The sequence below is a fragment of the Mus pahari genome, chromosome 4, assembly GCF_900095145.1.
Source record: "Mus pahari chromosome 4, PAHARI_EIJ_v1.1, whole genome shotgun sequence".
NCBI classification, from domain to species: domain Eukaryota; kingdom Metazoa; phylum Chordata; class Mammalia; order Rodentia; family Muridae; genus Mus; species Mus pahari.
Window position 1 is genome coordinate 120103266 of NC_034593.1, and position 24034 is coordinate 120127299.

Sequence of the window (24034 nt, forward strand, 5' to 3'; positions counted from 1 at the left end):
ACACACACACACACACACACACACACAGAGCAACAGAGAGAAAAGGAGAAAAGCCATAAGCAGTGTGGTGTCAGGACATTGAGTGGATTTCATAATGAATGTATCCAAACTAGATTATTTTAGAGCCACAAGCATTTTATCCAGCTTCATCTTTATATCATTTATGCACACTTCAAAGCAAAGTTCAGAGCTTTAAAAAATGTGATTTGCATTTGTAGTTAAAACTTAGTGGATCACTCTGAAAATATGAAAAATAAAATAGAACAAAAGGATGGTTGGCCTGGCAATGCTTGCTCATAATCCCAGTTAAAGACAGAGGCAGGAGAATTGTCACAAGTTTAAGAGGCAAGACCGGTTTGGTTCATGTGGTGAGTTCCAGCAGGCACAGGCTACATAATTAGACCTTGTTTCAAAAAAAATATTAAAAGCAGAAGGCCTACCTCAATGCTCTAAATCTAACCGTGTTGTGTGACCTTAGTCTTTGAATAGATACGTGCCAAATAATCCAAGAACTCCAGAAGGCAAGACGGACACACCAGACTCCATATTTTACTTTTATCTTTTTAGTTACTATCAAACACATCTTAGATAACTTTCAAGACTTACTGCTGGGTAGAGAAATTTATTAATAAATAGTGTTTTCTGCACAAACTGAAGGCATAGCTCCTGAGAGAAGGTTGTGTGAGCAGGGACCCTTTGGGCTTTGTGAAAACCCTGGAGTACCCAAGTTCAGCCTCCCTCTGGTTATGCAGGGCCCCTCTGTTGCCTCTGATTGGGCTGCTAGCACATTTTAACTTCCAGAACAATCATTGGCTCTTTTTACTGTCCCTTCAGTAGCAGGTGAGAATGGAGTGGTGAGGCTGTTCTTGTGTTCTGCAATTAGTGGCCATACAGCTGTCACCAATATGACAGCCTCTGAGGTCGCTCTTACGGCAGGAACCTATCAGTAGGAAGTATAAATTCTAATTCCAACATAGGCCAATGAAAATGTATGGGCAATGTTAATTTCATGGTGTTTTTTTACTTCCAAGTTTATTGCCAGTTTCATCTTTGTCATCATCAGTCGCCAAATGCTTACAAAGCCATCAGCTAAGGGCAAACCCCGGAGAACCAATGTTCAGGACTGCACGCAGTGGTGTATCTCATTCAGGCTCTGTGACTATGACGTAGTTTCTACTCAGTTTGCTGCACAGTGCCTTCTCAGGGTCCCAAGACCTCACCCGTTGCTTTCTGTGCTGTTCCATCCGACAACAGGCCTACCCTTGCAGCAGTGATAAGGAATGTGAAGTTGGAAGGTACTGCCACAGTCCCCACCAAGGATCATCAGCCTGCATGGTCTGTCGGAGGAAAAAGAAACGATGCCACAGAGACGGGATGTGTTGCCCTGGTACCCGCTGCAATAATGGTAAGAGAGTGTTAACAGGCCTTTCTTTCTTAAAAGCCTTAGTATTTGGGAGGGTTTGGATCTTGGTTTGAATACTATGAGATACCAGAGTCACCTTCCAAACCTTAGGTTTCCTTGTGTCTGAACACTTTCTAGACAGTGTTCTACGTTGATTTAGGCTATTGCAAAATTGAAATGTTACATTCAAAAAATCACTCAATGTGTTGTTTACTAAACATATGAATGCCAAGACAGGCAGTACAGTTGTGACCAGGTTCATAAGAGTTTTGTGTTATAGTTATTATCTTCAAGATGTCCTGGGGCAGCCTTACTAAGTGGGGGGGGGGGGGCGGTGACTGGCCCACCAAAGTACAAAGGACTCTCACCTGTATCTTGTCTCCACTCAACCCTAATGAAATGATAGGCAGACATTTATTCAGCCTTAATAGTGAACTGACAAGCAATCACAGACAACACATGGTTGAAGAAAATGGTTAGCAGCCTAAGTGTAGTCATGGAAAACCAACTCATCATCACGTCTGCTCTGGCCTCTAGGCAGACATGTGCTATGAGAACCACAAAGGAACTGAAGGGAGGAAGAAAGGCCTCACACGGCTTGAGAAGTGTGTAGGCCAGACTGAGATCATTTTGCTCATGAACAAAATCGATCCTGGCAGGTATCTTGCCAGATCACTTTACAAAAGAAAGCAGCAGACACTAACTTACTTTTTCACAATGTCACTATTCTCAGCTCTTTGCTTCTATTTACAAGGATTCAATGAGATTAGTTCTGTCTTTATTTCTATTTTGTTGTTTGCATGGTGCCATTTGAGCTTCAAAGAGGTAAAATTTAGATCTAGGAAGCTTAGTTCCAGACCCATAGCATTCTATCCTCAGTAAGTAAGTGGATGAAGGATGAGCTGCACATACAGAGATGGGCAGCACATACAGAGATACATACAGAGCAGGCAGATTAGGAAGCAGACACATGAATGTCTTACTCACAAGGATAGGATAAGCATCACAGGCTGTAGAGTTAAACTGTGTTACATCTCTACTTCCAGGCATCTGCATCCCAGTCACCGAGAGCATCCTCACCCCACATATCCCAGCTCTGGATGGCACACGGCATAGAGATCGCAACCATGGTCACTATTCCAACCATGACCTGGGATGGCAGAACCTAGGAAGGCCACACTCCAAGATGCCTCATATAAAAGGTAGGCTACCACCTGTACTTCCATGCTTCTCTACTTTTCTTTCATAAAGAAGTAAAAGAAAGCATCGGCAATTCATTTTGGGTCTATGAATCCATTATTAAAAATGTTCACCAGTGGACAATTCAGATAGAGGATATTGATTTTTAATTTTGAAAATGCTAGAGATTTCACAGAAGTACTAGAAAGTATACATTTATGAGAAAGGACTGACCTGCTATGCCACTTTCTAGGCGTCCCTCTCTTATGAAGAAATCTTCTAAACAAAACTGTCTGGTTGAAACCTATCAAAAAGTAAAGAACTGTGAAAAATACACAAGGAGATATTGTTGCTGACAATTAAATTGCCAGCCATTATTCTCACCTTTGAGGATTCGATAAGTTGATTTCACCAGACAATCAGATGACACGTGATCCATAGACCAATCTATAAGAAGCACTGGTTTATAATAGGTTTATGCATGAGTATATAAAGTCCCCTTCTCCTTATGGAAACATGTCAGAATCCTCCCACTCACCTATAACCAAGTTGACTAGTATGAAATTATTTTACAGTAAGTCAAAAACATTGAAAGCACGAATCAGAGGTATACCCAAAGGAGGCCTTTCCCACGTGTATCTGCATTTTCCTTTTTCAAGTTGTAAGTGATTTAAAATGCCCAGTGTTTTAAAGAACTTTGTAATAGAGCATGTCCCCTGTTGTTTAGAGTTTTTGATGTACTGAAGTGCTCTGGGAAGTCCTGATGTGAAAACCTTGTTTTCTTTTCTGATTATGTTATTTCCATAGCTTGCCTCACCACAAAACCATTTCCCCACAATTTTTTCTTCTAAAGAGACAGTGTCCAGGAGAAGATTTGACCAGTTACTATATCCTGGATTGCTAGTGGTCATCTGTATAAAGCTAAAGATGTTGGCAAATAATATACCTTTATTTATTATTTTGCTGTATCTACCAGGACCCTGAAATGTTTTCCCGTATCTCTAATTTCCATTTTATCAATTTCCTATATAGCTGGCATTATGTGTCTTTCCTCATTCCAACAGAAATCTAAGTCACAGCACTAATCATATTCTCTGTTATAATCGTGTGTGTATGAAATGTTCTGGGTACAAATAGAAATCTTGTGTTGCATGGCTTGTGAGTTGCATCAAAAATCTTACAGTGGAAGTAATTACATCTAGATTGATGGAACCCACAGGTGGCCATGCAATGACCTTTGAGACTCATCTGCATCACCTAAATATGCTTCATAAGACCACAGATTTATATGTTTGTTAATGTCTTCCCTATGGCTGAGTTCTACAATAGAATAAAAGTAAAGAGCTGTAAGAGCCTCAGAACCCTAATATATTTGCAATCTGACAGCTCATACAGTTTGACAACCCCTGCCGTATATTGAAACAGAAATCAATGCCGCCAAGATGTATGTGTGAGGGTGCTATTTGGTAACTTAATATTTGTGTGTGTGTGTGTGTGTGTGTGTGTGTGCGCGCGTGTGCATGTGCGTGTGTGTGTGTGTGTGCGTGTGCACATACAATACCTAGATTTGTAATCTTACATAGTTTACAGAAAGTCCTTGGTTGCCCCAGAGCCTGATGGCCCTGAATGATGCTGAATGACATCTCTCTGTTCTATTCTGGCTCATGGCTCTTTGTAGGCTGTATTTCCATATTTCCCACCATTCTTCGTCAGATGCATCTTGCTGGGTTTAAACAGCTTCCTACTCTCACAGCCTCCGTTGGTATTTTGGCATGGCTATGTGTGCTTCGGTCTTGAGCTCCTGTCGGGTGGAGCTTTAGGTTCTGGTTAATGAATGAAGCTCCTGGATGCTGACATCACCTGTTCCTTGGGCGTCTCTTGGCCTAAATATGGTAGTGAATTCCTGCAGCTCATCAATGTCTCAAAATGCTTACTTCAACTACCATACTTGTGACCAATTCTCTGCACTGAATAATGTGTGCTACAACTTCTGCTTTCACAGCTGGACTCTACTGATAAATAAGAGTGCCTAATAAACTCAACTAATAAATAAAGAGTCCCTGAAACCTGCAGCTTTCTTGAGTCACGGCTTTGTTGAGACCTGTTGAATAGACATCAAATTAATGAATTTGAAACCACTTTTTTTTTTTAAATCTCAAATTTACCCCATAGAGGAAAAAAATCACCAGGAAAATATCTAAAGTTATACTATAGTTTGGGGAGTCGACTCCATAAGTAAAATGCTCACCACGTGGACAGGAGTTTCAATCCTACTCACTCTATAAATTCTGGGTAGAGAGAGCATGGCAGTTTATCTGTGACTCCAGACTCAGAAGACAGACATAGGAAGATCCCTCAGAGAAAGTTGGATAGCAAGTCGAGCCATATCAGTTAGCTCTGGGTTTGTTTGAGTGATTCTGGCTCAAAGAATAAGGTGGCACAGTGACTCAAAGTGATTCTGGCTCAAAGGTGGCACAGTGATAGAGGATGATTTCCAACATAATCTGGTCTTTCAGATTGATTCATACACATGTACTTGCCCATACACACACACATATACTCCCACACAAGAAAAAAGCATGCATATATGCACACACACACACACACACACAAACACAGAGAGAAATGGGAAAAAAGTAGACTGTGATGAACTAAAGACGAACACAGTTCTGCTGTGTCATTGAACTTTCTATTCAGATGGCAGATAATGGAAAAAGACAGAGGCAGACTTATGAATGGAAAGAGAGAACAAACTGGTACAAAGCTAAGACTTTTCATCATCAGTGTCAATATAATGCAGAATAATGCAAGTGAAAGTATTTTCCGTGATTTTGATTGTAAAATAGAAATTGCTCTCAAGAACCCTAGTAAACCCCTTGGCCTTGTTTTCTGTAGGACACGAAGGAGACCCATGCCTGCGGTCATCAGACTGCATTGATGGGTTCTGTTGTGCTCGCCACTTCTGGACCAAAATCTGCAAACCAGTGCTCCATCAGGGGGAAGTCTGTACCAAACAACGCAAGAAGGGTTCGCATGGGCTGGAGATTTTCCAGAGGTGTGACTGTGCAAAGGGTCTGTCCTGCAAAGTGTGGAAAGACGCCACCTACTCTTCCAAAGCCAGACTCCATGTATGCCAGAAGATCTGATAAACACTGGAAGAGTCATCACTAGCAGACTGTGAATTTGTGTATTTAATGCATTATGGCATGATGGAAAACCTGGATTGGAATGTGGAAGAATGAGGAATGTGGTAAGAATGTGGAGCAGAAGAGGGCAGGACTGAATTAAGTAGAGTCAGTGACAACCAAAGTACTACCAGTGCTTCCATTATGCGCCTCATCTATGTAAATAATGTACACATTTGTGAAAATGCTATTATTAAAAGAAAGCACACCATGGAAATTACTGACGAATACCATGTGATTTTCCAAGAGTTTGGCTTGAGCTGTAGGGGGCGTTTCCTTCAGATTGGCAATGGATATAAAAATAACTTAAAGCCACATTTCTATTCAAAGCTACAGTTTAATAAATTACTCTCACTCTCCCTTGACATGAAGAGAATCTCTAAAACATGGGGAAAGCTGAAGAGCAGGGAATGAGACTGTTCAGCATCATTAATCACATCACAAAAAAATCACCTTTGATTTTTCTCAAATAAAGGCCTTGGTAGACAAGAGGAAAAGGCAGTCAGTACTTTCCAAATCACATCAAGATACTGGTATGTCATTTAGGCATTAGAATAGGGTAAACAACCAGTAGTCTTGGCTAAGTGGTTAAGGCAATGGGCTAGAAAAGGGTAAACTTGTCTCTTCAGGCCACTCATTTCTGTTTCAAAAACCTAATTTCACCTGAATTAATAAAGTTAGATGTAAGACAAAAGCAGAATCTGCATTGTGAAGGAATGGCATTGCCAGTGTGATACCTGCTCGAGCTGGAGCCATTAATAGTGCACAATACAAGGAGAGGGCAGAATTGTCACAGATTGCAAAAACACTGAAGATGTCTGACACATGAGGAGAACTGAATGATGGAGTGAGCACATACCCTACCTGTGATATCCTGATAAATACCTTTATCCTTGCATAGCTGGAGACCAGTAGGGTGATGCAGGCACTAGAGACATGAGTGATATCTGCACTAGAGGAGCACAGCAGGGAAGTAGGTGGAACCTTGTTATTTGTCCAGGCTTTAAGGTCACATGTCTGAAGCACAGGCTGGATTGTCATGATTGCCATCAGAGGCTCCAGAAGCAAAGTTGAAGCTCTCCATGAGATTTGCTCTCATGCAGGTAAGCTCAGGGCAATGCAGCCTGCCCTCCCTAGCCTCAAAATATTTCATGCTTTTGAGGCTGTGAGATAACCTCAGTATGAGGGGATTTTACAAAGTGGGTTCCCTTAAGTCAGGTGATATGAGAGGAACCAATCTCTCTAGGCTTTAGAGTGATGATGTCATTAGAAGTTTTATATACTAACCTCTCGATGGAGTATGCCATTACCAAAGACATAGCTCCTATTTTCTGAAACTATTGAAAGTTAAAAAGTAATAACATATCCCTAATCCGTAGAAATTCCCTGAAATCATTTCACTATTTTCCGAATAAACACATTTCTGAATACGACATCTAGAGCATAAAGGACAAAAATAAAAAGAAAGAAGAAAATGAGAAGGTTCAAGGAGAGCATTGTGAGGTCCTTGCCGTTCTTCCAAGGGTTGTTGGCCTGCTTGTGGACGTTGTACATCGTGGTGCGCACTAGGCTCCGCACCACGATGTACAACGTCCACAGAAAGAAAGAAAGAAAGAAAGAAAGAAAGAAAGAAAGAAAGAAAGAAAGAAAGAAAGAAAGAAAGAAAGAAAGAAAGAAAGAAAGGAAGGAAGAAAGGCTAAACCCGCTGTTGCTTAAGCTCTCATAGACCACACATCACTTTTGTGTTTGACTTATATCCTAGCTGCAATCGCAAAGTCCAGTCCAACAAGAGATTCAGCTTCTGACACACATTTGGTCAGGATGATGGTGGTCTGTGCTCTGCATGTGTCTGCTAGAACAGAACTCATAAGCTAATTTACCCAAGAGCAAACCTTATGTGGTTTAAGCTTTGTGATGTGAAAATGGAGTATTTTGGTCAGAATTTCCTACATAGCAATGACACCTACCACCTAGTTTTCACATTATTCCCCTTATATTCACCCTCTGAAAAATTATTTGAAATAATTTATTTACAGGAAATGTTAATGAGATGTATTTTCTTATAGAGATGTTTCTTACAGAAAGCTTTGTAGCAGAATATATTTGCAGCTGTCAACTTTGTAATTTAGGGGAAATGTATAATAAGATAAAATATATTAAATTTTTCTTTCAAAAAGTTGAATACAAAGTGTCCTGTGTCTTCTTATGGGGATAAAAGGTGCTCACAAAACCCTAAGTTTTTAGACTTAACCAGGGTTTGGTATTAATCTTCAGTCTGAAGGGGAATCAGCTGGATATTAGCACCGTGAGGTGACCTGGCTTATTGTTACCACGGCAACTCATTGTATGACAGAATGGTTGTAATTGCTATTCATAAAGTTAAATCAGCATATTCCCTCTTCTGATTTCCACCCATTGATTCTTCCTTTGCCTTAAGGAACCTCGTGAAATAAGAGGTCTCCCCAAAGGTCTCCGAAAACAATTGAAGGTGGGACTGTCTTATCCATGGTACCCTGTCTTGGGAGAAATCCCCCCAAATGGAGATCCAGCAGGTTTAGTGGGTTTGCTCATTTGCATATTCTGTGATCACTACTGTTAGATTTCAAACCTTGGACAAATGGCTGAGGTGCCTATTTAATGTATCAAAGCAGACACCAGCAGCCAGATTTTCCCTGCATCCCTCTGCCCCTACCTGTTACAAGGTACTCCTGGCTGGCATCCCCCAGCCCCACTGCATACGCTGACTCATCATCCAGGCTGCTGGTCTCCTCTTTCCTATATAATTCAACCAACCATTTTGCTTATTTGTTCTTTGTGTACCTCTGGGCCTCCTGGCTGCTGGCCTCTCCCTTCCCTTCCTCACTCTCCCCACATGGCTTAGGGTCATGTCCACTCTGGACTCTCCCAGATGTCCCTGCCTCTGACTACACTCTTCCACGTAGCTATAATACACTTTCTTCTCCCTCATACCTAGGGGCAGTCATTTCTTTTACTTGTTTTATTTATTTATTTAATTCAGCTACAAGTGGTCATAATTATGATACGAAATGAATCCATTTTGGGGCCTGAATAACCCCAATCTATTTCCTGGCAAGTTGGTTTTTCTTTTGCTTTCTGAGCATTAAGGCCAGGAGTGTTTGACTGACAGTCTGTAGCATGAGGCCAGGCAGGTGTAAAAACGCACATGTAGAAATACAAAAACCAGATGAAATACAAAAAACAGATCTTCCCTGACACAGTGGATATTGCAGCTTAACGAAGCCAGAAGAGTCCCAAGGCTACAGGAAAGAGTTAAAGATCCCTGAAGCATGGCTGAAAATTTCCACATCATTTTAATCAGTCACTTAGGGTATTCGTAGTCATTATTACCTCAAATTGAGACCATTTGTATTTCCTTGTGAAAGTGTAGTTAGACTTTGACAATCACATGAGTAACATTTTTTTTTCTTTTCTACTGTACTAAGCAATATGCTTTGAGAAATGTCAAATGTCCCCTTTTCTCCCTTTTAACCAAAAAGTATTTAACTGTGCCATCTATCATTTGGGGGAACATTATTTAATTATATTTCTTTCTTCCTAAAAATTCAGGCTAATTAAGAGCAAAGATCTTTGAAATGCCCGCTGATCAACCAATATCTATTGTAGATAAAATTAATACTAGAGACTGTAGCTTTCATTTATGGAGAAGGGTCTTTCTGTAAACTAAGCACTAGTGTGGGACTGTGGACATGTGACAATGAACTACATCAGTCCTGGGCTGTATGCACGTTCCTTCCAAATGCCAACATGGGCCAGCAGAAAAGAGGGACACACTTCCTTTCAGAGTTAGCATCAAAGGTGAAGAAGGAGTGACAAAGTATGTTATGCATTTCCCACTCTAGAATTTTTTAATATATTTTTATTAGACATTTTCTTTATTTACATTTCAAATGTTACCCCCTTCCTAGTTTCCCCTCCAAAAATCCCCTCTTCCCTCTCCCTGCTCCCCAACCCACCCATTCCCATTCCTGGCCCTGGCGTTCCCCTATTTTGGGGCATAGGACCTTCACAGGACCAAGGGCCTCTCCTCCCATTGATAACTGACTAGGCCATCCTCTGCTACATATACAGCTAGAGCCACAAGTCCCACATGTTTTCTTTGGTTGGTGGTTTAGTCCCAGGGTGCTCTGGGGGTACTGGTTAGTTCATATTGATATTCCTCCTATGGGGCTTGCAAAGCCCTTCAGCTCCTTGGGTACTTTCCCTAGATCTTTCATTGGGGATCCTATGCTCCGTCCAATGGATGACTGTGAGCATCCACTTCTGTATTTGCCAGGCACTGACAGAGCCTCTCAGGATTTTATTCAAATTTCTCCCAAACTGGACTACTCATATCACAGAATCGAGTAAGGGATGAAATCATTACTTGACTCAGTATTAAATGAGTGTTCATGTTATACAGTAGGACTCTCCCCTCCAACAGTACATTTCATTGTATGAAACCATTCCTATATTATAAAAATTGCGGTTTTAAACTAAAATGTGACCTGCTATCTACCAATGCAGTACCTTGGCTTGAGTGTGACTTGGGTCTCAGCCAACATCCATGTGGAAGCCACTTGATCCCCTGAGGGGCAGTACTGAATGGTAGTGTGAATCTTTTAAGAGATGGGCCTAGTGGAATACCCATGAGTCATTGGATAATGGGTAGGCACACATTTTTTTTTTTGCAACCCACTTTTAATAAATGTTAAACCTCTCCTATAGCTCACCACCCAACAGAGGTAGTGGAAGAAAAAAGTTATTGGACATGGGAGAAGTGGGCCTGTTCAGCAATAGTTCTTTCGGGGTGAGCTTGATATTCTTTGGCAGTAGTTCAGTCCTGTAGCAAACACCAAATATATCCTAGCAGCTGCAGAGCAGTCCTCTAAGCAGGCAGTCCCCAGGCACGAACCAGCAGCTACAGTCCAGCCCTTTCAGCAGGCAGACCCCAGGCAGCTATAGTTCAATTCAGAAGAAACTGCCAGGCTCACCAACTGGCCTGAGGTGGGGCTGCAAAGTGGCACCTAAGAGCAGTTCTTGGGTAAGTTTCTCTCAATGGCAGTGTTACCACAAGTTGAGCTCAACAATGCTATGTAAGGTGAACCAACACACGTGTGTTGTTAGCAAAGAATAACGAGGCAGAGCAAACCAAACCAAGGCTCAGTGCTCGTCTCCCTCTGTCCGTGGGGTCGTATTTATACTCCTTCATCAAGAATCCTTTTACCTGTTTGCTCTATCCAAACATCCTGTCACCTTTGTCTGCTTCTGGAAGACAGTCTTTCACGTGTTTGCTTTAGCAAGACATCCTTTCACCTGTGTGCCCCAGCAAACCATCATTTGACATAACTAACTTTCCAATGAACTAGACGTTTTCACTTCAATAGTGCAATACTCAGGAGTCACTGGGAGCGTGCTTTCAGGAAGAGTGGTGGGACCCATATCTCTTGGTTTCTAGTTTGAGATATTAAAACTTGTTTCCAGGTGTGCTCCACCATTATCATCAATGTCCTGAGGTAAAGTATCCAGTTACCTTGTTTTTTCCCAGAGCTGAGGACCAAACCCAGGGCCTTGCGCTTGCTAGGCAAGCACTCTACCACTGAACTAACTCCCCAACCCGGAGGCAAGGTAACAAAAGGAGCCCTTGCCATATGTGTGTATTATGCTCTTAGCTTGCAAAAATGGATCAAAACTGTTAATTAAATCAAGTCCAAGATTACTCTTGTTTCCAAATCTCAAAAATAATGTCCATTTTTTTTATCATATCAACACATCTGTCTTGTGATCTTACATAAGATATCTTAGATTTTGCACTAAAAATAAATGCCATATCCAATATCCAATAATGTAATGCACAAGTGTATTTCAGTAATAATAAAATTATAATGTGGAGAAACCACATATTTGAATACATCTCCTCTTCCATTAAATACCTCAGAGAGAAACTGGACTTCAAAGAGTAAATTATCTCGCATGTTAAACTAAGTCAAAACAAGTTGAAGTTCAGAGGAATTAAATTGTGCAATCATTATCTTCCTCTTAAAAATGAGTCCCAAACAACCAAACTTCAAAAATCTTGAAGTTAATAGCAAAAGATTTCTCTTCATTATTCTGATTTCTGAAGAGTTCCTGGTGTCTGAGCTAGAAGCCCTGAAGCAGCTGTGGTCAAGATGCTCCTCCGTTAGCTGACTATAGACTCAGTAAGACCTCAAGGATTCATTCACTCAGTTTCTGACACAGCTATCATTTAATAACTTTTGGTGAATTCTGAGGATGTGGAGTAATAGACAGAAGTGCCACCACATTTAGAAAACAGGTTATCTTTGCTTCTTAAACTTACTCTTTAGGGCAAGGTCCAGTCAACATGTGTAGGGTTGAAGAGTTATCAAAGGCTCTAGGAGAGGTACATGGAATTGAGTGAAGATATTTCACAGGTATCATAGAATATGTCTTCCTTTTTGCTTCATAAAATTGCCCATCAATTGAAATCTGGTATTTGGATCTATGATCTGTGATCTGAAATCTATAGGGGAATATGTCCCACCAAGAAGAAATGATTCTCTCTCTCTCCCTCTCTCTCTATTTTCTCTCTTCCCTATTTTCTTTAAAAATATTTTGAGATTATAATATAATTGTATCATTTACCCCTACCATTTTTTTCCTCAAAATTCTTCCATGTAACCTCTTGCTCTTTTTTAAAGCATGGTCTCTTTTTTCTTTAATTTTTGTTTTATATATGTATATATAACAAAATATTTCATATATTTTATTAGTTTATTAACAAAATATGATATATTACCTATTATACATAACTTACACAATATAATATACTGCTAAACATATAAATACAACCTATTCAATCTGTGTCTTAAAAGTGTGTATATATATATATATATTTTTTTTTTCAGGGCTGATCATTTAATATTGGAAGTGTGTATATTTTTTTTTCAGGGCTGATCATTTAATATTGGATAGCCTTGTCATGGTTTTCAGTAAAGAAGGCTACTTCTCCTGCTCTCAGCATTCCTTAGTTGTCCCTGAGCTGGATCTGGCCTGAAAGTCTTCCTCATGTGAAGTAGCTCTCAGAGTACCAGAAGATGCCAATGCAAGCTTCCAAAGGAAGAAAGCCACCAACAGTCTTTCCTCGCTATGAAATGTATGAACCATAATTATGTCCAATATGACATAATAACATCAAGGCTGCAGTAGTGGCACACATGCCTTGGCAGTCAGCAATCGGTCGTTCTCCTATTACACTTAAAACTCACTCACCAGGAGGGATATCAAGCCTGGTACTAGAAAACTAACTCGTTTTCCAGGCTGGTGCGATTATGAATGTTGGAGGAGAACCTAAAGGTGCCACTTTACCTAACCCAAATGGCTCTGTATTTGAACATATGGTATGGTGAGAAGAGAATCTATCTCACACATTCTGTTTTCTTCTAAAGAATGAGAACTGTTTGAGTTAGTCCTTCCATTATACAAGACTGGTCAAGTTTATATATTTTATGGGGTTAACCTCATTAGTGTCCCTCTCTTCCATGCCTGGCATATTCTAGTACAACTAGTGCTAATGTGAGGATAAGTTTTGTTTAATAGCACAGCCTTCATAATCTCTTGCAAGCTGGCGTCTTCAGTTCCACGCCTCTATGTGTTTTTTTGGTGCTTCATTCTATGGGAATATGTGCTCCAGTATCCCTACATTTGTTATAATTTTAACATATCAATGTATTTCTGAACTGAAAGTGTTAACTTCTATTTTGGAAAACCATTTCCATAAAGCACACATTCCAAAAATCCCAGGGTATTCTCTTCCTGGAGTTTAAATATGTTGCATGCTCCCAACGGGATTATGTGTTGGGGAATTTGGTCTTTAAGGTTGTGGTATAGAACATTACTAGGCGAGTCTTAGTTGAGGGTCTTTAGACTATTGAGGTTGTACCCTGCAGAAGGCACTGTAAGGTCTTCTGTGCTTTTTGGAGGCCACTCACCCTGTCAGGCACTGCCATCTCCAGTTGCCTTTACCATAAGGTCTTTAAACAGATCTAAAGTGGTACAGGCACCATGCCCACTAAAGAAGTCAAGGATTTCATCTTTATATTACAGTTAATATTTGACCAGGATGGATTGGGAAACAATCTAAATAAGAAATATATTAACACTATAGGAGATAACAATGAGCACTATGAGTAAAGCCAGAGTAAGAGGGAGAAGAACAGGAAAATAGTTGGTGTTTGCATATTAAAATCACTATCAAGGAATACCTCTTAGGATCCAGCTTTCACAAAGCCTGAGCAAACTGATGGGATGACGATGGAAGATCTACAAGAACAGTAAGACAGCAGAAGCATACACGCATACGCCTGTCAGTGGGATGCAGCCGACTGGAGCAGGCTTGGATGAAATGCATGAGACAAAGACAGAGTTGGATTGGGGTCAAATGGTAGAAAGCTGTGTTGCAACATTCGGTTCAGTTTGAAAGAGATGGAGCTGGTAAAGGCTTTGGAAGGGAGAGAAATAAACAACAACATTTTGCAAGGATCAGACTGCTGATCAAAGTGTGAACAGTAGGGCACCTAGGCAGGATCTCGTGGTCACTGAAAAGGTCACTGGAAAGATGGAAGAAAGAGGAGTTTGTGAGAATGGATGGATTTAGGATACAGAGAATTACCTGGACTGTAGGCTAGATGAAAGCAATTGATGAAAGAAGGGAATATCCAAGTCAGGTCTGATAATCAAGAACATAGGAAGAGGAACTGCTCATAAGCGAGGGAAAAGAAAAAAACAAAAAATCTTTTTGCTGTATAGTTATTATATAAATATTCTACATATTTTATATATAAAAATAACTGCCTTAGTTCCATACAAATAAATGTTTAGAAAGATGCCCTTGGTAAATCTTTCATCAGCCATAAAAGATTCTATGCAGAATGGATCCCATTATCAAGAAAGAGCTTGCTACATACACTGAGGGAAGTGGTTGCAAAAGAACAGGCATGCAGGAGAGATCAGAAGATGCAGGGAATTCAAGAAACCGGAGCTAGAGCATGGACCAAGCAGAGTTTCAAGTGGACATAAAAAAGAGATGCATTGACTCAAGGCTGGAAATCCTAAAGGGTGCTAATAAGGAATTTCAATTTGATACAGATGTCAAAGGGTGTCAAGGAAAACTCACGAGGAGAGGCTAGTTGACTCACAGCGGTAGGTTTAGAAAATTACTTTAGCAAAGGGTGTAGCTCAGGCAACATTCCCATTGACATCAGGCCAATGAATTGCATTAAAGGCTAATTTGTCAAAGCACGTCATAGCTCTCTTCGAGCATTAAGTAAGTGCATAGCACTGGGCCTGGGGATGTAAAGAAATAACAGTATGCAAGTAATTGAAGTACTTTCATGAGAAATGCACTTGCCATTGCGCCTCTCACACATACGTCATGAATACCACAGCACACAGCCTTTTAAAGTTTCCTGGGGGGGGGTCACCGTTTCTTACAGATGCCATGGGCTTGTTTTATTTGCTCCACACCTTCCCACTTCACTGCACCTGTTACAGCAGTCCTTGTCCTGTTATTTAATGGCCAGTTGGCCTCTGGAGCCTCATAACAGATGGAGACCATCAGATCAGCATAGCACATGTAAGATATTCTAAGTCCTACTTAAGTGTTTCAGACAAACATTGAAATTGAGATCATTATGTCTTCCATTTCTTTTTCTACCTCGCCTGTCATTCCTGCCAGCTGTGTTCTTTCTGTTCCAACAGAGGCTGATTCTTTGCCCAGTGGTGTGCCATTTTTAAATCTGATTTAGACATCAGTAAGATCAAGTACTGCCTGTGGGAATCTTAAACTCTATTGCTTTAACACACCTCCTTGCAACTTTTCAAGATCCTCCTATGATGTTTGAGGAAAAAAAAACACAAATAGGTTTTCTTTTACATGTTCCAAGGGATCTGGAATTCTCATGGGTAGTAATCACTTCAGTATACTCTGGGATTTCATTTGAGGCTTAAAAATCAACCTTAGCTATGGAGAGATTAGGGGCAGAGTGGGGGAAGCTGTACAGAATGTGGGTCAGAAGTATTTCTTCAACTAATATGACATCACTCAAAAGGCTGTTTTCATGTTACAGAAAGAGTGGATACTTGATAAAGAACGAAGACCCATAGCAAACCTACTCAGTTTAACAACAGAACAGGCCAAAGAGATTAACCATCTAGGAGAAAGGGGCAGACCAATGTGATCCAAGAACATACTCTAACTTGCAGACTTTCCTCATACAGACAAAGTCTTAGTACCCTTCAACAAGGCAAATGAATGAAGTGGTAAAGAGGACTGACCAGGAAACACTGGCCACAAGGGCTGGGGTCATAGGACATCCAATGATGTAAGGACTTCTGAATAGTATTGTGTATGGTCCAACCTGTTTTTCTGATTATGGTGGTTGCTAACTCTTCTCATCTTCTAGCAACAAGGATTGTTTATAAGGACTCATCTGTAGGAAACAGGCACAGTGACAATGAAAGTAACCTTACATTTATGGAGAAGCTTGTATTTTGCCTCATATTGTTGCATGTGTCCCTGAGGTAGTGTTTATAAGGAGCCTGCCACTCTTCTTTCTGATGATGGTTCACTGTACACTGTGTTGCTAAATTAATGGTAGATGTGGTGGTTTGTATATGCTTAGCCCAGGAAGTGGCACAATTAGAAGGTGTGGCCCTGTTGGAGTAGATGTGGCCTTGTTGGAGTAGGTGTGTCACTGTGGGTGTGGACTTTAAGACACTCATCCTAGTTGCCTGGAAGTCAGTATTCTGCTAGCAGCCATCAGATGAAGCTGTAGAACTCTCAGCTCCTCCTCTACAATGCCTACTTGGAAGCTACCATGTTCCTGCTTTGATGATAACGGACTGAATCTCTGAACCTGTATGCCAGCCCCAATTAGATGTTGTCCTTATAAGAGTTGCCTTGGTCATGGTGTCTGTTCACAGCAGTAAAACCCTAACTAAGACAGTATATCTGCAGCATCTCTTTCTGTTCAACACAGCAACTACTCTGGAGCTAAGAGAAGTAGAGTTGGGGTTTGAAACCATGATGCTCTGAGGCCACAGTTTTCATTCTTGAGTGTTTCCAGAAGTAACAGGGCCTTTGGTGACTTATGTTATTGTGTGGCTTACTTGCTGTCCTGAGTATAAGGTCAGAAGATTGAGGCTGTCTTTGACAGTCACTATAACAGAATAACACTATCACTATTTACCAAAGCATCTTCCCTAACAACAACAATAGAGTAGCTATAACTGGAATTATGACAAATACACCTCCCTTTTCCCCACCACCCAGTAGTTATTCATTCCTGGTTTCTTTTCAAAGGACAAATTCAACCAGCTGTTAAAATTTTGGACAGTGATACCAAAAGCAGGTTATGGGAATTAATAATCTGCAACTTGCAGTCAACTGATGTGAAGGCAACTGAAAGATAATCCAAAAGCAAAAGTTCAAGGTTTCACAAAGCTAATGAAAAACAGGAATAGGGTTTTTTTTTTTTCAAATGGGGCTTAAATTATATAGCTAAGACTAGGCTAAGACCAAGAACAACTGGAACAACTACTAACTCTAGCCTACCACAGTCTGCATTCTGCTATAATAGAAGAATTCAGAGTAGAAAAACAAGTTTATATTTTAAAAGTATTACTTGGAATTGTTTGAAAAATTCTAGAAGATTTTCAAATAGTCTTCGCATGTAATATTTTTTAGAAAATGTCCATGAAAATACTTTTGGTTTTTCAAAAGTCAGTATAAGATTCTTCTGACCTCATTCTTTGGCCTATGCCCCTCTTCAGACCAATATCTTTTTAGGGAACATGCAGATTCACTAAATATAATGAAATTAATTTAGTGCATGTCATTCTGTGCTGGAGACTGAAATGAAGAGCCAACAAAATGACTTGCTCAGGTCACTACTTGGGGGGGGGGGAGGCTAGAGGAAGTAGAGATGGACATGTAGCCCCACTGTGACTCATAGGCTTAGACCTCACAGTCCTACTTACCTGAGGCTGGTTTTCCTCTGTGTGTCTTTTAGTTGTTGTTTCTTGTTCCGTTGTAGACTGTACTTAGAAAATCCACGGGTCTCTGGGAGGCTGGCGATTTCTTATCTCAGAAACAAACAGCACTTCATCATCCACCAAGTAAGTTCAGTTCCGAAAGGAGGAAGTGAGGCCCAGTTCATCAGTGCAGATGCCGCTTCCTTAAACATCATGGGTTGGGGCTGGGAAAGATGGCTCAGTCCTTAAGAACGTGTGCTGCTCTTGCCGAGGACCCAAGGTGGCTTCCCTCATGCACACCAGGCAGCTGGAGACTACTATCAATGGAACAAGAGCATAAGAAATTATAATATGACTAGGTGCAAACCCTCATATCAAGCAACCCAATAGGAGGAAAAATATCTCAAGAGGAGGTGAAAAAATCAGAGGCGCTCCCCTGTTCCTTCTGTAAAAAGTCCCATAAGAGGGCCAGGCTAAACAACATGACATATATGCAGAGGACCTAGCACATGTCCTACTGTAGGCTCTGTGACTGTCACTTCAGTCTCTGTGACCCCTTGGGTTTTGTTGTTGTTGTTTTGTTTCACAAAGAACATGCTGAGTAAACGAAAGGAAAAGGCTTTGTCTGACCATGATTTTCTAACAACATGCATGCTAAATGAGTAAAACTGGTTTGGGCCAGTTTATAACTGGCTTTTTAAAAAAAAAAAAAAAAAAAAAAAAGATGGCCCAACTATAAAGCTCTTCATTCTTTTCATTAATTTGCTATAATTTTCAGAGGTCTCAGAATTTTTGACATCACTTGTACTTGAAACATGAATTGTAATGTGGAAATGATAAAGGCATCTGGACTTGCTACCTCTGTCTTCTGTACCCTGGGAGATTGACAAGCCTCTGCTTCATGCTCTGGACTCGCTGTACCTCAAGCTTCTTACAGGGCTTGGCTAACAGGAGATGCCCATGGACACTCCAACACTGAGAAGTGAGGACTGAGTAGCCACGTCCTCTGAGTCAGCCCTGACATGTGTAGTTTGGTGGAGGTTGTACTCCACCTCAGCACATACTGGTGTGCAACACCTACCAAGTATCAGCACAGGCGTCTCTGGGCTCGGTGGTGGCATGTCCTGTGCTCCCAGTCCTTGATTATTCAACCCCCTTGCTTCCTGTCCCTAACCCTGGTGCCATCATACAGTTCTCCTGTCTGCCTCTCTGCACTTGCTTAGTCCCCATCATTCCTAAGTTTCCTACCAGCCACTCTGAAACCCGTCTCTCGACCTTTACCTTCTCATTGTGCTCTTTCCCCATCTATGAAAGTTGGGATATAGCATCCTAAGGTTGATAAATAATCAAAACCAGGGCTCTGTCCAGCTTCCAGGAATTTCCATTTTTTCCTACAGAGTGCTGGCTTATGTGCCAATTGTAAGAAACTTTGTATCACTTGACAACTATATGTTTCTCCTATAAAATACAGATTTTTTTTTTTAGGTCTGCCTAAAGAACAAAGCAAAACAAAGTAAAGCAAAGCAGAAAATCAAAGCAAAATACCGTGTGCTAGAAAATGATTCTGGGCCTGAGTTTTTGCTTGGCGTTAGTTAGGGCTCAGAGAGTAGAGTTCCCTTGTTCTCTCACCCTCTCATTCACCCACCACCTGCTGTTCCACACACCTATTTCCTCATTATAATATTGAATGCAGCCTTTCCCCCCTTTTGAACATTAAGGAAAGGTTGTCACATTATGTTTTTGTCACCAGTACTCCAATATCTTCCATCACTCCTGACTGGCTTCCACAAATTACACAGTCTGGCCAGTGTTCCTACCCTCAATTCCTCCCCCTGTAGCTCTCCTATCCCTCCAGCCATGCTTAGGTCTCTGGGTTTCAGAGCTTCAATTTCTCCCTGCTTCAGCCTTTCTGCTCATTATATTTCTACCTAGCCAAGAACAACAGACATTATGGCCACCTTCTTACTCCCTAGAGAATCGCTAGGTGTTACCTTTATAAAATGGTGGTCCTTTGCACTCTGATGTTCTCCATTAGGAGAGAAGATTCTCACCTGTGTGCATGTAACTCCTGTGTCTTGTTCTGGTTTTACTTTCTACTGATCTGATTATCATTTTTCTAAACTTCCACATCAGTGGCTCCCTTCATCATCCAGCAAATCTATAAATTGTAGCACCCAGTGAACTAATACTGCATGCATGACCTCTAAGTGGTCCAGACTGTGGCTGTTCAACTGAGGGAGGATTAACCCCAATGTCTATATGCACAAGTGCCAGAAACACAGAAAGAATGCTCGTGTCTCCAGAGATGGAGGCTTCAACCCTTGGTTTAGGGGAATAAGAGTTATAATGCACTATGAAAGCCAGATGATGTTATTTTAATTAGAGAAGTGATGCTTTGTAACCAGGAAAAGGCAATAATAAAATGAGGCTATACCACTATGACCATTAAAATAGGCCAGTATTTGGAAAGTCATTACATTTGACTATCCATAAATGTTTTCTGTGCTAACAGTTATTTCCATTAAAGTTCTTGTGAGCCCTTTTCCCTTTCATAATATTGTATTTTTCTTGTTCTTTGGATGAGGAAGCAAAAATGTAAATGTCTTCAAAAGCACATAGACATCATTTGGAGCATTCATTATTGGGGCTTCTGTATATGTATCTGTGTGAGAGAGTCAATATGTTTTCCATGTGCATAATATATATTTTCTAAAGAGAAAATAAATAAAACAAAACACAAATCCTCCCTCTGGAATGTTACTCTCAAACGATTGTCCTGGGGAAAGTAAGGTTTGATTTGGGAGGGGTGAATGGAGCAAGTTGGTCCCCTAAGTAGATCCAGGTACTTAGCTCTTCTCTAGCCACTTTAATAACCCACACGCTCCCTTTATCCTTCTCACTTCCCTGCATTTTAGCACTTCCACATCCATCTCTGGAGACACGAGCATTCTTTCTGTGTTTCTGACACTTGTGCATATAGACATTGGGGTTGATCCTCCCTCATCCATTAGATTTTAAATTTATGGTTCGCCAAGAACGTTATAACTTCCCACTCCACTTAGGAGCCCCAATGATACAGATTGAACTCCCCTGCAAACGACTCCAAGTGGACCCCAGTGAGCCTTTTCTTGTCTGCCTTCAGATTCCATTTCTCACTACAGCACACTCTGCAGCTCTTGCTGCAGTGACATTTGCTGAGCCGTTGTTCTGTAACACGCTTTGTACGTGTATACATTCATTTAACTTGCACAATGACTATGTGTGTGAGGTTCTCTTCCTGACAATTCAAAGGATAATTAAATATCCACAGAAACAACATTAGTAAATGAGAGTACCCTCTCAGACTTCTGAATCCAGAGACTTTTACCAGGAGTATGGCTTTCATCACCTTTCATCACACTGTTCTTTCTCGTGTACACATTGTTCTTGATCTCACTGTTTTTCAGTAACCATTGCTCAACTTTAGGTAAATTTTTTTTTTTTTTTTTGCTTTACCAAGATATAAAAGCATCCCAAATTCAGTCAAAATCCTACTTTGAACTTTGAACTTTGAACCTTTTTCCAGTACAAAACGAAATTTTGATATAATATTTGCAGTTCACAACAACTTCACAAACACACAAGTGCATTGCAAATCATGTATAGATAAGGTTAGTTCACCGGTCAATGATGGGTCATAAATCTCCCGAATCTCTGAGATCTTAGTGTTCCAGTCTATACTCCAGAAAAGAGTAAATCTGCTTTAGTGACGTCAGAAGCTACAGTTGGCAATTAGCAGCCTTCATGAGATTCTCCGCTGTCACACACCAATTCACCAAACTGAAAGGAGCCGAGTTTTCCTCGTCTGTGAAACATTTGCATTTATACTTTTATGTCATGGGAATATTTTAAGCATATGAAATCATGACATGCAAGTGAGGTTGTTATTTTTCAGGATCCAGTAAAGGAAAACTGAACCTGCTGATTGTTTCCATCACAGAATAACATGAAATGGTTTAACCTTAATTTATGTTAATAGAAGCAATAATTAAGAAGAAGTTTCGTTCAGTTGCTACTTTCAACTTAAAAAATATTTTACAGGCTGGAGAGATGGATGACTCAGTGGTTAAGAGCACTGACTGCTCCTCTGAAGGTCCTGAGTTCAAATCCCAGCAACCACATGGTGTCTCACAACCATCCTTAATGAGATCTTCTGGTGCGTTTGAAGACTGTGACATTGTACTTAGATATAATAATAAATAAATGTTTAAGCCGGAGCAAGCAGAGGTCCTGAATTCAAATTCCCAGCAATCACCTGATGACTTACAATCATCAGTACAGCCACAGTGCACTCATATGTATAAAACAAATAAATAAATCTTTAAAAAATACTTTACGTGTTTGGGTGTGTGTGTGTTTGTATGTGCGTGTGTGTGTATGTGTGTATGTGTGTGTGTGTGTGTGTGTGTATGTGTGTATACACCCAAGTATATGTGTGTTCACCATGCACATCCAGGAGTACATGGAGGACAAAAAATGGCATTGCATTTCCTGGAAATTGAGTTAGTGATGGTTGTGAGCTGACATTTGAATACTGAAAGCAAACTCAGGTCTCTTGCAAGAGCAAAGACTTCTAGTAGCCACTGAGTCATCTCTCCAGGCTCCTATGGTGTTTTAAACTTTATTTTTTTATTACTTCTTAATTGAAAATAGATTTTCCATATAATATGTTTTATTTATCTTTTTCCCTCCCTCAACTCCTCCCCACCTCCCCACCCACCCAAATCCATCAATAACTATCTATTCTGTCTCTCTTCTAAGGGAGATCCATCTCTCCCTCCTAGTCCATCACTCTATACCTCACCACTGTAGTTATTTAAAGCATCGGACATGCCAAAGTGGATGGGGGGAGCCCACGAGGCCTCAACCCTACACAAACAGCTACAGGCAACCAAGGGACGCTGAGAGTCTTCCCCAGTGAAAAACACACCAAGTTGTTATCAAATACCGAAAAGTCAGCCCTGAACACACACAAACAAGTACCATTACATAGACTGCCAGGTTATAACTAGGAATATATGTGTATACATATATGCATGTAACAACAATTAAAGAAAAAAATCCATAAATTTGAAGACAAGCATAGAGAAATATGGAAGAGTTTAGAGGAAAGAACAGGAAGGGAGAAATGATATAATTATAATATCCAAAAAATTAAAATTGTGTTTTAATAGAACTTAAGCAAATTATTCTCAGGACCAGGCTACCCTGGTCTTTCACTCATGGAAGATCTCAGATCTCAAACATGAACGAAGAGACCCTACATTGTTCAAAATATTATGGGATACTTTTTAAGATTCTGTGTGTCTTTTGTTAAACCTAATCTCTTCTGAAATAGGAGCATCCTCTCCCACTGAGACCAGACAAGCCAGCCGTCCGCTACACATGTGCCAGGGGCCTAAGACCAGCCTGTGTATGTTCTTTGGTTGGTGGCTTAGTCTCTGGGATCTCCTAGAGAGTCCAGGTTACTTGACAATGTTGGTCTTCCTACAGGGTTGCTGTCCCCTTCAGCTCCTTCAATCCTCCCCCTAACTCTTCCATAGAGGTCCCAGATCTCAGTTCAATGCTTTGCTGTGAGTATCTGCAACTGCCTCAGTCAGCTGCTGGTAGAGGACAGGCACAACATAGCATCTATGATAGTATCAAGGATTGGTGCCAGCCCATGGGATGGATCCCAGGTTGGGCAGGTCACTGGCTGGCCATTCCTTCAGCCTCTGCCCCATTGTTGTCCCTGTATTTCTTTTAGATGGAAACAATTTTAGGTCAAAAGTTTTGTAGGTGGGTTAGTGTCCCAATCCCTCGAATGGGGGGTTTTGTCTGATTGCTGGAGGCGATATCTTCAGATTCCATATCCCAACCGTTGGACATTTCAGCTAAGGTCACCCACACTGAGTTCCGGAAGTCTCCTCCATCCTTGATCTATGGGACTTTCTAAAGGTTCCTCCCATGCCCTAGCCCAAGCAACTGCATATTTCCATTCATTCTCCTGGTCCTCTGGGCTTCTCTCTCTTGTCTCCCTCAAAGCTGATCCTTCCCCCCTTTCCCTTCTGACTTCCTTCTTCCACACAGGTTGCTCCCTTCCTATGCCTCCCATGATTATTCTCCCCTTCTACATGGGATTTAAGCAGACTCCTTGGGCCTTCCTTCTTTAGCTTCTCAGGGACTGTGGGGTGTAGCA

General features: G+C 40.8%; 1 protein-coding gene across 1 annotated transcript in view; it reads left to right on the forward strand.

Annotated features, from left to right (window-relative positions):
• Dkk2 (dickkopf WNT signaling pathway inhibitor 2) overlaps positions 1–7216 on the forward strand; it is a 93065-nt gene extending 85849 nt beyond the window's left edge. The window contains exons 2-4 of the mRNA XM_021196155.1: positions 1255–1405; positions 2449–2604; positions 5477–7216. Coding sequence (XP_021051814.1) covers positions 1255–1405; positions 2449–2604; positions 5477–5727 — 558 coding nt within the window. The 3' untranslated portion in view covers positions 5728–7216. The remainder of the gene's footprint in view (positions 1–1254; positions 1406–2448; positions 2605–5476) is intronic.
• The last annotated feature ends 16818 nt before the right edge of the window (positions 7217–24034 follow it).